This window comes from Chlamydomonas reinhardtii, chromosome 3 (assembly GCF_000002595.2).
Source record: "Chlamydomonas reinhardtii strain CC-503 cw92 mt+ chromosome 3, whole genome shotgun sequence".
NCBI classification, from domain to species: Eukaryota; Viridiplantae; Chlorophyta; class Chlorophyceae; order Chlamydomonadales; family Chlamydomonadaceae; genus Chlamydomonas; species Chlamydomonas reinhardtii.
In genome coordinates this window covers 6421731-6437245 of record NC_057006.1, presented here as the reverse complement: position 1 = coordinate 6437245, position 15515 = coordinate 6421731, and the positions used below count along the sequence as shown (strand labels likewise).

Genomic DNA, 15515 nt, shown 5'->3' with positions numbered 1-15515 from the left:
GATATGAAGGGATGCGCAAACGGCACAGCGTCCCAACCCTTTGGCCTGATACCCAAAGTCACAAACGTCTGGAGACGACCCCAGAAGTCAGCTACGACGGCAAGTCCAATGCTCAGCACCCGGGCCGACGGCAGCTTCGCTCGCGCCGCCAACCCGGCCATAACCACACGCTGCCGACCAAAGTCCAGGGCAGACATAGCAGCGAGACACACCACATCCCACACAGGTGGCGCAAGCCCCGCAGGCGGGCGCACTAACCACAACTCCTCACGAGAGAAGGCACTTAGAGCCTCCTCCGGCAGGAAACCCATAGCCATCCCCATACTTTCCCGAAGTGACAGCGCAACAGTGCAGTCGCAAAACCAGTGACGCCGGTCCCCATCCTGCATGTCAACCCCACACGCCCAACACGGGTCAACAGTAACGCCTCGCGCCCGCTCGCTAGCATGCCGTGGAAACGCCCAGCAAGCGTTGGCGGCCACACGCCACAGTGCTTCCTTATGATGATTCTCCCATTTCAGCGACCACAAGCGGGCCAAGGTGCACACGAAGGCCCCCGCCGCCAGGGCAGCCCCCACCCCCGACACACCCGCATCGCACACATACTGCAAATGCTTAGCCTTCAGGGCGGCTAACTATGGAGCCATTTGTAGCACGGTCCCCGCCTTCACCGTGTAGGCAGTGAGCAGGATGGGCGGCCCCCCGCACTGCTGCAACCATCCAAGCCCCCGCACCACCCGTTGCACCGACTCCGCCGTAGCACTCACGGCGTCGGCCACCGGGAGCGGCAGCGCGGCGGCAGGCCCCCGAGCCAGCTGGGCCGCACGCGCGGCGGCAGCCCAGCCAGCGGGAAGGAGGGCCACCGCCGCCGCAAACCGGTCGGCCGCCTCTTGAGGCGACGCCGGCCCCGGGGTGGATGGAGTTTGAGCACCACATGCCAATGCCCCAGTGCAGGAGCGCCTGTATAGCAACAGACCTTGTGCCCAGTGCCTTGACATGAACAAGCCGATGAACGTGTGCTGGATTAGGTTTACAGTGCATTACTCCGCCTGTCCAACATACTACAGGACTCGGGAGTTCCCGGGCCCGGCCGCCAGGCCCTGCTGCTCATACCAGCTCATACTCGCCATCCTTTCTTGCCTCGTCAAGTTCCTTCCCTCCTCAACGCTTCGCCTTCTCAAACCAGGAGTGCCTACTTCATAGCTGACCCATTATTCCACGGTCAACCATGCATCGTAACTGTCAACCGCTTGCAGAGCCAGTCAGGCCCCACGCTCGCTCCTCAACCACCAGCTAAAGAGTCACTAGATTTACCATACGGTACGCATTGGGTTGAATCAAGGGTTGTATTGAATCAATCAATCAGTCTAAAACGCTAGTGCTCATGATCAATCAATCAGTCTTGTCAGCCTTGACAAAGGGAAGCTGCTACATGGTTCTCTAGTCCTTGTCCTAACACGCCTACGTACACGTTCACTACCGGATGATGCGCTCTTGCATCCGCCCCGTACGCCGTCCGTATCGGCGCCCGCGATACCGTACTACTTATGTCTCCCCACGCTGGCATACCACCTGCCGTGTACCGTCACTGTACCTGCCCCCGCACTCGCACGCCACCGCCACAAGCAACACGGCCCAGGCTACAACAATTATCCCATCCCTGCTCCCTGCCGACTACTGCACGTACGCGGTGAAGCGCGCGGGTGTCCGCTTCCTGGCATCCATGATGCCAGGTAAGCCCCTACCTGCCCCTCCCGCTCTTCAGCCCCAGTAGCACCAGTCGCCGCGCATCTCTGCCAGCCGGCGCCGCAGCTGCTGCAGGCTGGGCCGGCTGGCGGGCTCCTCCGTCATCAGCCCCACCATCACGTCCTCCAGCTCGCTCACAAACGCCAGCTGCTGCACATACGCCGCGCCAGGCCGCGCGCTCAGCTCGGTCTCCACCGCCCGCAGCAGGTGGCTGATGGTCGCACCCAGGAGGTAGGTGTGCGAGGCGCCGCACATGTAGCTGCGGCCGCCGTTCATGCCCTGCAGCTGCAGCCACTCCAGCGCGGCATCGCGTGTGGCGCACTCGCTCTTTAGGCTGTCCAGCAGCATCACTGCGCCGGGCCAGCACGGCTGCTCCACCGCCTCCTCGCGCAGCTGCATCATGTCCCACTCGTAGGCGCGGCCGGCCGCCTCACCGCTCACCAGCGCCTCCCGGGCCCAGCCCACCCAGAACTCGGGCGGCGAGTAGATGTCCGTAGCCATGTAGGGCTCTACGGGCGCGGGCAAAAGAGACCGCGCCGACCACACCAGCGAGGCGGCGGCCTTGCCGGCGATGCGCGCGCTGACAGCGTCGGTGCAGGAGGCGGCGGCAGCAGCCGCCGCGGCGTTGGCCGCGGTGTGTGCGGCACTCAGGTCGCTGAGGTAGCTGTGGCTGACACCGTCCACGTCGCTGAGCTTGAAGTTCCCTGCATGGGTATGAAAAGGAGCAAGTTGCGAGGTCTATGTCAGGCGGCAGGCGATCGAGGCGGGGCTGTCAGGTGCGTGACAGCGCGCCGTGCGGGCGCCTGGGCATGTAGAGCTGCACTCACAGCGTACGCCCGGGCGCCCCCCTGCCAGGTTAGTCAGCTGCTCACACCCTCCCATTCACCGCAAACTGCTCCACGTACGCCCACTCGCTCTCAGACCGCACCTACCTTCCGCGTCCACGAGCATGTTCTGCGCCTTGAGGTCGCCGAAGCACAGGCCTGCCTTGTTGGCGGAGTCCACCAGGTTCACCATCTGTGGAGGCAGGTGCGCGGGTGGCGGGGAGGACAGGGTGCACACAGGTCAGCAACGAAGCAGGCGGTGTGCACGACACAGATTTACCAAGGCCTTCCCCATCCCTTGACGGCCAGACCATCCACGCTTCAGCAGCCCCGACGCAAGTGCCCACCCGGGGCAATACGGAACTACTGCTTTACGTCTTCTCTGCCCAGCCGGCCCGGCCGCCGCACACGCACCTGGCGCATGGCGTCCAGCACCATCTCGTACATGTCACCCTCGGGCAGAGCCGGCGCCGTCATGATGTTCTTGAGGTAGTCGAACACGGTGCCGTTGTCCATCCACTCCCTGAAGAGGTGGAGGCAAGGGAGGGCGGGGCAGGAGGTCGTGCGGTGCGGCACAGTATTGGAGCCCGCAGGTGTGGACGTCTTGGTACCCAGCCACCGTACATCCGCTCCGCCCGCAGCCCGAACCGCCGCACTACTTGACATGCACCGCTTCCATCCCCTCGGCGGCGCATTGCAAACTCACATGTACATGACAAACTCGTATGTGCGGGGCGCCGGCTGCAGCACGTCCCAGCCAAACACCACGGGGAAGCAGCGGCCCAGCGCCTCCTCGCCGTGTACAAGCCGGAAGCGCCGCGCCACCGCAACCCACGACACCGCCTCCTGCAGCGCCGGCAGGAAGCCGACCGGCACGTCCGCCTCACCCGCCCCGCCCGCCGCCAGGGCCGCGTCCTCAGCCTCCGACAGCACCACCTTGACGCCCTTGCAAGCCAGAGGCATGGCGCGGCCGGCGCCGTCCTGCAGATCCACCTCCATCTGGTACACGGTGCGGACGGCGGGGTCGCCCCCCGCCTGGCTGACCTCCACGCAGCCCAACACCTGCTCCTCCTCCCAGATCCGCGGCGCGCCCAGGTCGGGGATGTACTGCATCACGGCCTGGCGCAGTGTGTCGCACGGGTCCACAGGGAGGGGCGAGGCAGCGGCTCCATGCTCCAGCAGCGGGAGGGGAACAGGCGAGCAGTGCGGGAGCTGCGGCGGAGCCTTGCCGCCAGGCGGCGAGGGTGCGCTGATGGCGTTGCCCTCGGGCTCGAGGAAGTCCAGGTCCAGGCGGCGGGGCGTGACACCGCCGGTGCGCGGCCCGCTGGCGCTCAGCTGCGCGCGGGGGCTGTTGAACGGCGCCTGGTCGCCGCCGGGTGATGGCGTGGCCTTGGCCTCGGGCGACTGCTGGGGCTTGGCCAGCAGGTTGGCAGCCTGCACGTAGGAAAGTAAGGGGGCGGGCAGGTAGGAGCAAGGATGGGCTATGCTCAGTAAAGATGCGGACTGAAGGGTGTATGATGCAGCCCGTGCGCTTTGGCGAGCTTGCCCGAACCAGCGCGACTCGCTCGTCCAACGTCCGCGCGAGGCTGAGTTAAGCATCTCTAAGGACTGACCCGCATGTCAGCCCGGCCCAGGCCGGAACGTAAACAAGCCGACTAAAGATGCATGATGCGATCATGAACAGATACAGTAATGCACAGGAGTGATGCAGGTAATAATGCAGGTACTGACCCCGTTGGCACTTCCGATGCGCAACGCGCGGCCATCGAAGTGGGCCGGCGTTGACGCAACCGAAGCACCAATGGCCTCGCAATGTGCGCAGGACTCACTGGACGCACCAAAGGACAAGGGGCACATGGAACACGACGAGACAGGAGGGACTCGGCGGCCGGGCCATTTGGGACCACGAAATGTCACGGAGCCCGAAACACTTCGACACTTTCGTAAACCGGTCTCGGAGACTCGGCCACAATGTGCTCACGCGTTTACCACGAGGAGAGCCCAACGTCAACGCGCTGACCAGCCCGAAAAATGCGCCCCACAACGCCTGGCCCCGAGCCGGCTCACCTGCGCAGCGCGCCCGTGTTCCAAAGCTCCGTGCCAACTGGGCACATTTTCTTGCTTGGCTGGACTAGGAGTAAGAGTTCAGAGCCGCGAAATGGAAGAGGTGCTCGAAGTGGCAAGGTCTCTCGCAACAGGGGCACCCGCAACAGAAGAGGCGCTGGTTTAGACCAATCAAGGTGAGGATTACTAGTTCTCAAGTGCTAGCTTGGTGTTTTGTGACTGGGGCCGGCTCAGAGGCCGGCTTTCTTTCCGGTTCTTGCGCCCCATCTTGGCCTGGCCCATTTCCTGAATGTTTCCCTGGCCAGAACTTTGCCCAAGCCCACAGCTCTGTTAACATGCACCTGCCGGCATTTGTGTGGGCGTGGTGCGCTGCTCTCAGACTCACGGATAAGGCCCAACTTCTGGTTCCGACTATTGCGGACAATTGGCCGCCCTTCTCGGCGCCAAAGTGAGCCCAGGCGTGCACCTAGAATAGCTAAAGCTCAGGCAGGCCCCGGCCCGGCGCGGGGACGTGGTTTTGGGGCCCTACCTAAGCGCAAGCAAGTCCGCGTGCTAGCTTTGATGCGTTGCGCGCGCCAAGCCCGGGCAGCGGCTCCCTGCCTCACCGTAGCTGATGTCCTAGGTGCTAGCTCCACCAGCGGGGCGCTTGCTGAACCATGGGCAGCGCTCTTGCTGCTTCGCCTTCGCTAACATGCGCAAGAGTGACGGAGCTGCACTTGCTCCGGCTGGCGCCAGCCGCCTGGCTCACATACGGGGATCCTTACGGGCCGATCGCATGTTCTCGACTGTATGCTGGTAATCTGGGCCAGTCATTTGGGGGTGCCGGCCCAGGGCCGGGCGCAGCTGAAAAGCCATCGGTGCTTTCCGCCGCGGCCCTTGGCGACCGCCTTGAGTCGTTGTGTAGATTGAATGATGTCAGATGTTCAAGTTGCGGTGGCTTGCAAAGGGCCAGCGCGTCGGGACGTGAACCGAGTTTTGGGAGCAATGACAGGTGTGTGAGGTCTGTGCGGTCCCTCGTTCTTGTGAAAGTATAGTATCAAGTATACTATGGCGCGACACAGCAAAAGCGTAAACCTGACAAGCAGCCTCGCGCAGCACGCCCGTGGATTGTAACCCGCCCTTGCCCCGCCCTTTCATCCGCGATTCCCCGCGACCTGGGATCCCAGTTCTACTTGCCCGCTGTCCATCCTCCCCTCTGGCAAACTGCGAGTAGACAACCCACATCGGTCCAAGCAATACCGATGGTATGTGGCCATAACAAATGCTAGCGAGCGGGCGCGAGGCGTTACTGTTGACCCCTGTTGGGCGTGTGGGGTTGACATGCAGGATGGGGACCGGCGTCACTGGTTTTGGGACTGCACTGTTGCGCTGTCACTTCGGGAAAGTATGGGGATGGCTATGGGGATCCTGCCGGAGGAGGCTCTAAGTGCCTTCTCTCGTGAGGAGTTGTGGTTAGTGCGCCCGCCTGCGGGGCTTGCGCCACCTGTGTGGGATGTGGTGTGTCTCGCTGCTATGTCTGCCCTGGACTTTGGTCGGCAGCGTGTGGTTATGGCCGGGTTGGCGGCGCGCGCGAAGCTGCCGTCGGCCCGGGTGCTGAGCATTGGACTTGCCGTCGTGGCTGACTTCTGGGGTCGTCTCCAGACGTTTGTGACTTTGGGTATCAGGCCAAAGGGTTGGGACGCTGTGCCGTTTGCGCATCCCTTCATATCTCGGGCTGTTGGTGACGGCATGGTATTGCGCTTGCCGTATGACGCTGATTCCCCGCCCCCCTCGCCGTGAGAGGTTGTGCGTGGTTGGTGGCTTTGTGTGTTGGCAGGTTGCACGCGTGGGCGACCGTTCTAGTACCTGGACGCTTGCGCCCTGGTTAGTGCGTGCGCTGTGCGTGTGTCCTGCGGCCTAGACGTTTCCCGGCACTCCTGTGCCTAGGCTTGTGGCGTTGAGGCACAGCGGTGGGGCTCTGGCGGGTTGAGGCTTGGCTAGGACTCCTGGCTGTGTTCCAGGTGGGTCTCTTGGGGTTCGCGTTATCACAACGCATCGCAGCCTTCGCTTGGTAGTCTGCGGCCAGTCTACGCCAGCCCAGCCTCTGACAGCCGTATACACCAGCTGCGAGCTTTAGGACGCCGGAGTGGCGCAGCTTGGCGCGCGGTTATCTCAAAGGTAACGTTGCAGTTGCGGTCGCTGCTCATGCTCACGCTTTCTTTTGCTTGTGCTAGCTCACTGGCCTCGGCTCTACAACGTCATGTTCGCTTGTGCGTGTTGCGTTCTTTCAAGCATATCAATGACTCACTGTGCGCGGAGTCACACGGACTTTGCCCGCGGGAGGGTTTGCAGCAAAGTCGGGGTTGGTGGAGTCAAGTTGGGCCCTGATAGCATGTGATGACTCGGCGTCTTCGGGTGCTGGGACTGTCCCCTCTGTAACATCCGCATCCATAACAAAGAGATGATAGGATTTGCGTTGCACTCGCAAGCGGTATAGGTCAGATGTCCAAACTTCACGCGCCCGCACGGCACCAACGCCATAACCCGCCTACATGCATGCCCTCCATACCAAGCAGCCTGTGCCACCCAAACATAGGAGGCGCGCCCTTTGACCCGTACCTCTGAAGGCACCTCTGAACGCACCTCTGAAGGCACGCGCAGACGCGGTGCGCTTACTTGCTTGGCCACACAGCCAAGCCGTCAGCGCGCAGCAGCAGCCACATCCGGGCCGTGCCAGCCGGCAACGCCAGCCCTGCCATCGCGAGGCAGGGCATCCCCTGGACCGCCGCCTCCGCCACCTCCACCTCCTCCATGCCCAAGACCTGCTGCCCCTCCACCACCGCGCTGTCACGCACCTGACAGCCGCCCCGCCTCGCCTGCCGCCTGACATAGACCTCGCAACTTGCTCCTTTTCATACCCATGCAGGGAACTTCAAGCTCAGCGACGTGGACGGTGTCAGCCACAGCTACCTCAGCGACCTGAGTGCCGCACACGCCGCGGCCAACGCCGCGGCGGCTGCTGCCGCCGCCTCCTGCACCGACGCTGTCAGCGCGCGCATCGCCGGCAAGGCCGCCACCTCACTGGTGTGGTCGGCGCGGTCTCTTCTGCCCGCACCCGTAGAGCCATATATGGCTACGGACATATACTCGCCGCCCGAGTTCTGGGTGGGCTGGGCCCGGGAGGCGCTGGTGAGCGGTGAGGCGGCCGGCCGCGCCTACGAGTGGGACATGATGCAGCTGCGCGAGGAGGCGGTGGAGCAGCCGTGCTGGCCCGGCGCAGTGATGCTGCTGGACAGCCTAAAGAGCGAGTGCGCCACACGCGATGCCGCGCGCGCTGGAGTGGCTGCAGCTGCAGGGCATGAACGGCGGCCGCAGCTACATGTGCGGCGCCTCGCACACCTACCTCCTGGGTGCGACCATCAGCCACCTGCTGCGGGCGGTGGAGACCGAGCTGAGCGCGCGGCCTGGCGTGGCGTATGTGCAGCAGCTGGCGTTTGTGAGCGAGCTGGAGGACGTGATGGTGGGGCTGATGACGGAGGAGCCCGCCAGCCGGCCCACCTGCTGCAGCGGCTGCGGCGCCGGCTGGCAGAGATGCGCGGCGGCTGGTGCTACTGGGGCTGAAGAGCGGGAGGGGCAGGTAGGGGCTTACCTGGCATCATGGATGCCAGGAAGCGGACACGCGCGCGCTTCACCGCGTACGAGCAGTAGTCGGCAGGGAGCAGGGATGGGAGGATTGTTGTAGCCTGGGCGGGCCGTGTTGCTTGTGGCGGTGGCGTGCGAGTGCGGGGGCAGGTACAGTGACGGTACACGGCAGGTGGGATGCCAGCGCGGGGAGACATAAATAGTACGGTATCGCGGGCGCCGATACGGACGGCGTACAGGGCGGATGCAAGAGCGCATCATCCGGTAGTGAACGTGTACGTAGCTAGGCGTGTTAGGACAAGGACTAGAGAACCATGTAGCAGCTTCCCTTTGTCAAGGCTGACAAGACTGATTGATTGATCATGAGCACTAGCGTTTTAGACTGATTGATTGATTCAATAAAACCGGAAAATACGTTGTGCTGGGGAAACCAGCGGGGTGGGCCGTGGCAGTGGGGCGAGGGGCGCGAGGGGTGCTGGAAAGGATGTCCGTCGAAGTTCGCGAACCATGGCTTCTCTACGCACTGCAGCTGTGTTTTCTTATAACAATATGAGTATAATAAGTTGAAGGAAATTCCGCTAGAAGACTATGGCCGCGCAAATCCAAATTCACACCGATTCGGGCATGGTGCGGGCACGCGTGCCGTGTTTGCGTCGGCTTTCCCCCCGGATTTCCTGGCCCAGCGTATTATGCACCGTCCTAGTACGCTGTATTAATACGCTTATTATGGAGAGAGGGTCGCGTACTAGGCAACCCTGAATGGGTCAGCTATGAAGTAGGCACGGCTGGTTTGAGGAGGCGAAGCGTTGAGGAGGGAAGGAACTTACCGGTAAGCCAGGGTAAGCAAGGAAGGGGAGTATGAGCTGGTATGAGCAGGGCCTGGCGGCCGGGCCCGGGAACTCCCGAGTCCTGTAGTATGTTGAACAGGCGGAGTAATGCACTGTAATCCTAATCCAGCACACGTTCATCGGCTTGTTCATGTCAAGGCACTGGGCACAAGGTCTGTTGCTATACAGGCGCTCCTGCACTGGGGCATTGGCATGTGGTGCTCAAGCTCCATCCACCCCCTGGTCCTGAGCCGATAACCGCACACCCTAAGCCAGGTCAAAATGACTGGCCTCCATGATGCCGCTTAGTTCCACCACCATCCGTTTGGGTGTCGCCACCCAATTCCACGGCACGCCTGACACGCGACCCTCCCGAGCGAGTTGGTTACCGTTCAACGCCACCGCTCATGCCTTGATAGCTGCCATCGATATAAGTCACTCCGTATATGTACCTAGACAGTAGCACTCGGCCACTTCACTCGTTTCTGAGCGTCTATCTCCTTTCGCGGCGTTTATCGCTCCAGCTGGTTCTGACCTTTCGCAATTCTGCAAACAAATAGGCGTATCTATGCATGTTCCCATATCCTTAGGTTATTAAACCAAACCAAATGGGCACAGGCGCAATACAGCACATTTCGGTAGCGGAGATGCAGGGCTTCAACGAATAGCTGCACGCGCCAAGCAGCAATGTGGCTGCTGCTGCGTTTAGCAGGTCTGCGAATGCTGGGTCCCAGCCGGCGTGTGCGGCGGGCAACCTGGTGGGTGAGTGGCCAAGCTGCTCCGGCCCCCCACTGCTCCGCGGTGCTCCACGCATCCTTGTGCACTGCGCTGCACCCGCGTCCTTTGCTCCCCAGGCATCTGCAACCGCTGCCAAGTGGCCTGCGTGGCGCCTCACGGCGAGCCGGGCTACCTGGTCATGTCGGTGTTCGAGCCGGCGCCGCCCGCACACTACCAGGGCCGTGATCCGGTGGCGGCGGCGGTGGCGCAGCAGCAGCTCCATGACCTAGCTCTGGATCCTGAAGGGGTGATGGAGGCGCGGCCAAGATTGCGGCAGCTGCCGTGGTGGGCGGAAAGGGGCGGCAGCCGGGAGCCAGCGGGCGAGGTGGTGGAGGTAGAGGAGGCGTCGGCGGCCCCGCACCCTTCGGCTTCCCCGACCCCGGCGGCCCTCGGCCCCGCGCTGGAGGCGTCAGCCGGCCCGCAGCCGCCGGGCTCTCAGAACTGGACCGCCACCTCGCAGCCCTCGGCACCACCACCTCCGCAGCTGCCAGCCCTCGTCCGCCGCCGGGCTGCCGCCGCCTTCCTCCGCTTCGACCCCAGCGGGAAGCAGCTGGCAGCGCTGTCCACCGCTGCGGCGCGAGTTGGCGCTGTCCTGGCCGTTGGGGTTGGTGGCGGCGGCGGCGATGGACCGACTGCAGCTGGCAGCGGCGGACCCAGGTCCGGTGCGGGCGCGGCAGATGGCGGTGCCCGGGTGAGTGTGGTTTGAATGTTGAGGCGTAGAAAGATGGATAGAAGGCGGGTGTCAGGCGGGCTGGGGATACGAGCGGCTCGGGCTGGCTGCCGCCTGTGTGAACACGCCCTGTGACCACTACCCTGTCTACCTGTTGGCATCAAATTTTGGGGTCGTACTCTCAGCTGTCGTGTACCCACCTATAACTCTACAGGCATGAGCTGCATGGCCAACCCTGTGCGGCTGCTGCCAACCGAGGTGCTGGAGCTGGTGCTGCAGGCTGCTCTGCCGCTCAGCTGCCCGCCCCTGCCGCCGGGCCGGACAGCAGCAGCGGCCCACACAGGGGGCCCAGCAGGGGACCCGCTGTTGTCCCTGTGCCCCTGGCACCGCCGCCTCCGCCACTGCCGTCGCTCCCCGCACCGCATCGCGGCTGCCGGCTACTGTTGTGGTAGTGGTGGACGTGTGGGCGCCGCCGCAGGCACCTCACCCGCACCAGCACCAGCACCACCAGCATCACCGTCACCGCCAGGCTGATCAAGCTGGGGCCGGAGCCGCAGGAGGAGCAGGCGGTGATGGAGGGGCAGCAGGTCTTGGGCATGGAGGAGGTGGAGGTGGCGGAGGCGGCGGTCCAGGGGATGCCCTCGCGGCGGCAGGGCTGGCGTTGCCGGCTGGCACGGCCCGGATGTGGCTGCTGCTGCGCGCTGACGGCTTGGCTGTGTGGCCAAGTAAGCGCACCGCGTCTGCGCGTGCCTTCAGAGGTGCGTTCAGAGGTGCCTTCAGAGGTACGGGTCAAAGGGCGCGCCTCCTATGTTTGGGTGGCACAGGCTGCTTGGTATGGAGGGCATGCATGTAGGCGGGTTATGGCGTTGGTGCAGTGCGGGCGCGTGAAGTTTGGACATCTGACCGCTTGCGAGTGCAATGCAAATCCTATCATCTCTTTGTTATGGCCACATACCATCGGCATTGCTTGGACCGATGTGGGTTTTCTACCCGCAGTTTGCCAGAGGCGGATGGACAGCGGGCAAGTAGAACTGGGATCCCAGGTCGCGGGGAATCGCGGATGAAAGGGCGGGGCAAGGGCGACGGGTTACAATCCACGGGCGTGCTGCGCGAGGCTGCTTGTCAGGTTTACGCTTTTGCTGTGTCGCGCCATAGTATACTTGATACTGTACTTTCACAAGAACGAGGGACCGCACAGACCTCACACACCTGTCATTGCTCCCAAAACTCGGTTCACGTCCCGACGCGCTGGCCCTTTGCAAGCCACCGCATCTTGAACATCTGACATCATTCAATCTACACAACGACTCAAGGCGGTCGCCAAGGGCCGCGGCGGAAAGCACCGATGGCTTTTCAGCTGCGCCCGGCCCTGGGCCGGCACCCCCAAATGACTGGCCCAGATTACCAGCATACAGTCGAGAACATGCGATCGGCCCGTAAGGATCCCCGTATGTGAGCCAGGCGGCTGGCGCCAGCCCGGAGCAAGTGCAGCTCGGTCACTCTTGCGCATGTTAGCGAAGGCGAAGCAGCAAGAGCGCTGCCCATGGTTCAGCGAGCGCCCCGCTGGTGGAGCTAGCACCTAGGACATCAGCTACGGTGAGGCAGGGAACCCTGCCCGGGCTTGGTGCGCGCAACGCATCAAAGCTAGCACGCGGACTTGCTTGCGCTTAGGTAGGGCCCCAAAACCACGTCCCCGCGCCGGGCCGGGGCCTGCCTGAGCTTTAGCTATTCTAGGTGCACGCCTGGGCTCACTTTGGCGCCGAGAAGGGCGGCCAATTGTCCGCAATAGTCGGAACCAGAAGTTGGGCCTTATCCGTGAGTCTGAGAGCAGCGCACCACGCCCACACAAATGCCGGCAGGTGCATGTTAACAGAGCTGTGGGCTTGGGCAAAGTTCTGGCCAGGGAAACATTCAGGAAATGGGCCAGGCCAAGATGGGGCAGCAAGAACCGGAAAGAAAGCCGGCCTCTGAGCCGGCCCCAGTCACAAAACACCAAGCTAGCACTTGAGAACTAGTAATCCTCACCTTGATTGGTCTAAACCAGCGCCTCTTCTGTTGCGGGTGCCCCTGTTGCGAGAGACCTTGCCACTTCGAGCACCTCTTCCATTTCGCGGCTCTGAACTCTTACTCCTAGTCCAGCCAAGCAAGAAAATGTGCCCAGTTGGCACGGAGCTTTGGAACACGGGCGCGCTGCGCAGGTGAGCCGGCTCGGGGCCAGGCGTTGTGGGGCGCATTTTTCGGGCTGGTCAGCGCGTTGACGTTGGGCTCTTCTTGTGGTAAACGCGTGAGCACATTGTGGCCGAGTCTCCGAGACCGGTTTACGAAAGTGTCGAAGTGTTTCGGGCTCCGTGACATTTCGTGGTCCCAAATGGCCCGGCCGCCGAGTCCCTCCTGTCTCGTCGTGTTCCATGTGCCCCTTGTCCTTTGGTGCGTCCAGTGAGTCCTGCGCACATTGCGAGGCCATCGGTGCTTCGGTTGCGTCAACGCCGGCCCACTTCGATGGCCGCGCGTTGCGCATCGGAAGTGCCAACGGGGTCAGTACCTGCATTATTACCTGCATCACTCCTGTGCATTACTGTATCTGTTCATGATCGCATCATGCATCTTTAGTCGGCTTGTTTACGTTCCGGCCTGGGCCGGGCTGACATGCGGGTCAGTCCTTAGAGATGCCTAACTCAGCCTCGCGCGGACGTTGGACGAGCGAGTCGCGCTGGTTCGGGCAAGCTCGCCAAAGCGCACGGGCTGCATCATACACCCTTCAGTCCGCATCTTTACTGAGCATAGCCCATCCTTGCTCCTACCTGCCCGCCCCCTTACTTTCTGTTGAGATATCGGTCAGAACTATCTATAAGGGAGAACGTAGGGGAGTTCCGAGAGTGTGTGTGCGATACACCATGCAAGGACCTGACCCGGAACCCATGCGAGGGTATAAGCCAGAGAGCTACCCGTTATAGTTAAGTAGTGTGGTACTATGTAATGTGCGAAACAGTCTGACTGTCAGCCGCCCCTACTTCCGGCTAGCGATAGTCGTAATCACCATTCAACAGGTTATGAGCCCCGCGTAGTTGCGGCGGGTTGCGCTTTGTCGAGTAAAGACAAGATAACCGATAGGCTGTAGGCCAGTGAGCGCAAATGAACGATGAGGGCGGAGTCTGTGGAAAGCCGATTATGCTCGAGCAAAGCACGGCCCACATTTGGCTCTCCAAGTTAAGGATTTATCTTAACTGGAAGGAGCTGGGTCCGGCTATCCGTGACGACGACGCGCCGGAGGCGAAGCAGCAGAAGGCGGTCGCCCTTATCCTGAGCCATGTGAGGCTGTCCGACCACTTCATCTATGAGGAGCTGCTAGAGACCCTGGAAGCGGAGAAGAAGGCCAACCCTACTGCCAAGCAGAACGAGGCGAAGCGCCTTGTGCAAGCGCTGATGGCATACTACAAGAAGCTGGCGGCTGGAAATCACCGTCAGTGGGCAGCCGACCTGGGCAGCGTCAGGCTGGGAGGGAGCGAGCAGATTAGCGAGCTCATCCAGCGCATTGCTGACATGGTGGAGAGGCTGTGTTGGTCGGGATGCCCGGGCTACACCAACGGCGACCGCGACAGGCTCGTCGTGTCGGCAGCATTCAATGCTCTGCCGCAGGAGTATGCCAGCGTTGTGGCCATTGCAGAGGAGTTCTACACGAGCACTGGCAGGTGGAGCGTGCCGGACGCGGAGTCGAGGCTCACGCGGTTCCAGAACACCCTGACCAGCGTGCGCGGTAGCAGCAGCAGTGGCGAGCCGTCAATTCACTTTGTGCGCGGCGTGGGAGGCGGCCGTGGTGGCCGCGGAGGGCGCGGTGTGCGCAACAAGGAGAACATCCAGTGCCACAGGTGCCAGGGCTGGGGACACTACAAGTACGAGTGCCCAGAGCAGGCCGCTGAGGGCGGCGGTGGCAACCGGGGGCGCGGTGCACACGTTGGCCGGGACGGCGGTGACCGGCGCATGTGGGCGGTGAACGTGGACCAGGGAAACGGCCGGGGGCGCGGCCGGGGGGTCCGCGCCTAGTAGCGTTCGTAGGAGCAGAAGATATGATGTGGAGCATAGACTATGATGCTAGCTCCGATGTGATGTGAACGGCCACGTTGGGCTGTCGGTGTGAGTAAAGCATCGTGAGTATGTCGGTGCAAGGAAGGCATCGTGAGTACGATATGCGTGCGAGTATGACACGCGGTGTGAGTGAAGCACCAGTATGAGACGTGCAAGTGAAGCACGGGGTGTGAGTTAAGCACCTGGAGATGTACGAGAGCAAATGCAACGGAATTGGCTTTGCGACTGTTGCACGAGTGAGGTGCACAGGTATGTTATGTGGCGCGTGAGGCCTGATTACTGCGGTATGGCCTGATCACAGCGAGTGAGGTCTGATCACTGCGAGTGAGACCTGATCACTGCGCGAGACGCCAGCGGTTGAGAGTTGCTGTTATGCTCTTATCATATGATGTTAAAAGATCATCTTATGTGTATGGCTCTCAAGCACTTGAAGCTATGATGCCGGTAGTGCGGCATGATGCGGTGTGTGAAACCGCAGGTACGGTGAAGTGAAGCCGTAAGTACAGCGGATGCGGGAGCATTCGGACACGGGGGAGCCGTGCAGATATGATTGAGTATGGATTTCCGGATGGAATTGATTGCGATAGAAGACCGTATTGATTTGTGCTGATTATGGACGATGCAGTGAGAAAGAGAAAGACGTGATCTTGAGGACACGAGGACATGGGACGATTGCAGTAGCACAGTGACTACAAGCGGCAAGCGTACGAGGTATGCAAGGAATTGTCTGTAGCACGTGATTTGAGGTAGGAGGCTATTGCGATACGTAATTTGAGTATGGAGTTCTGCCCGCGGGGGAGTGTTGAGATATCGGTCAGAACTATCCATAAGGGAGAACGTAGGGGAGTTCCGAGAGTGTGTGTGCGATACACCATGCAAGGACCTGACCCGGAACCCATGCGA

General features: G+C 62.0%; 4 protein-coding genes across 4 annotated transcripts; 3 read left to right on the top strand and 1 right to left on the bottom strand.

The window, feature by feature from the left end:
• Window positions 1-1018: 1018 nt before the first annotated feature.
• CHLRE_03g194600v5 (uncharacterized protein) lies at window positions 1019-4821 on the bottom strand. Its single transcript, XM_043061228.1, has 6 exons — window positions 4638-4821; window positions 4302-4398; window positions 3277-4004; window positions 2985-3093; window positions 2679-2763; window positions 1019-2450 (listed from the first exon to the last, which is right to left on the bottom strand). Exons 1-6 carry the CDS (start codon window positions 4682-4684, stop codon window positions 1762-1764), a joined length of 1755 nt encoding a protein of 584 aa, XP_042926357.1. The 5' UTR covers window positions 4685-4821; the 3' UTR covers window positions 1019-1761.
• Window positions 4822-6761: 1940 nt separating this feature from the next.
• Window positions 6762-9213, top strand: CHLRE_03g194567v5 (uncharacterized protein). The gene is made up of 3 exons (XM_043061227.1): window positions 6762-6883; window positions 7306-7464; window positions 7540-9213. Exons 1-3 carry the CDS (start codon window positions 6874-6876, stop codon window positions 8232-8234), a joined length of 864 nt encoding a protein of 287 aa, XP_042926356.1. The 5' UTR covers window positions 6762-6873; the 3' UTR covers window positions 8235-9213.
• A 48-nt stretch (window positions 9214-9261) lies between these two features.
• On the top strand, window positions 9262-13067 carry CHLRE_03g194535v5 (uncharacterized protein). Its single transcript, XM_043061226.1, has 4 exons — window positions 9262-9710; window positions 9795-9844; window positions 9937-10550; window positions 10744-13067. Exons 1-4 carry the CDS (start codon window positions 9691-9693, stop codon window positions 10747-10749), a joined length of 690 nt encoding a protein of 229 aa, XP_042926355.1. The 5' UTR covers window positions 9262-9690; the 3' UTR covers window positions 10750-13067.
• Window positions 13068-13121: 54 nt separating this feature from the next.
• Window positions 13122-15507, top strand: CHLRE_03g194517v5 (uncharacterized protein). Its single transcript, XM_043061225.1, has one exon. The coding sequence runs from the start codon at window positions 13698-13700 to the stop codon at window positions 14568-14570; it is 873 nt and encodes a 290-aa protein (XP_042926354.1). The 5' UTR covers window positions 13122-13697; the 3' UTR covers window positions 14571-15507.
• Window positions 15508-15515: the final 8 nt, after the last annotated feature.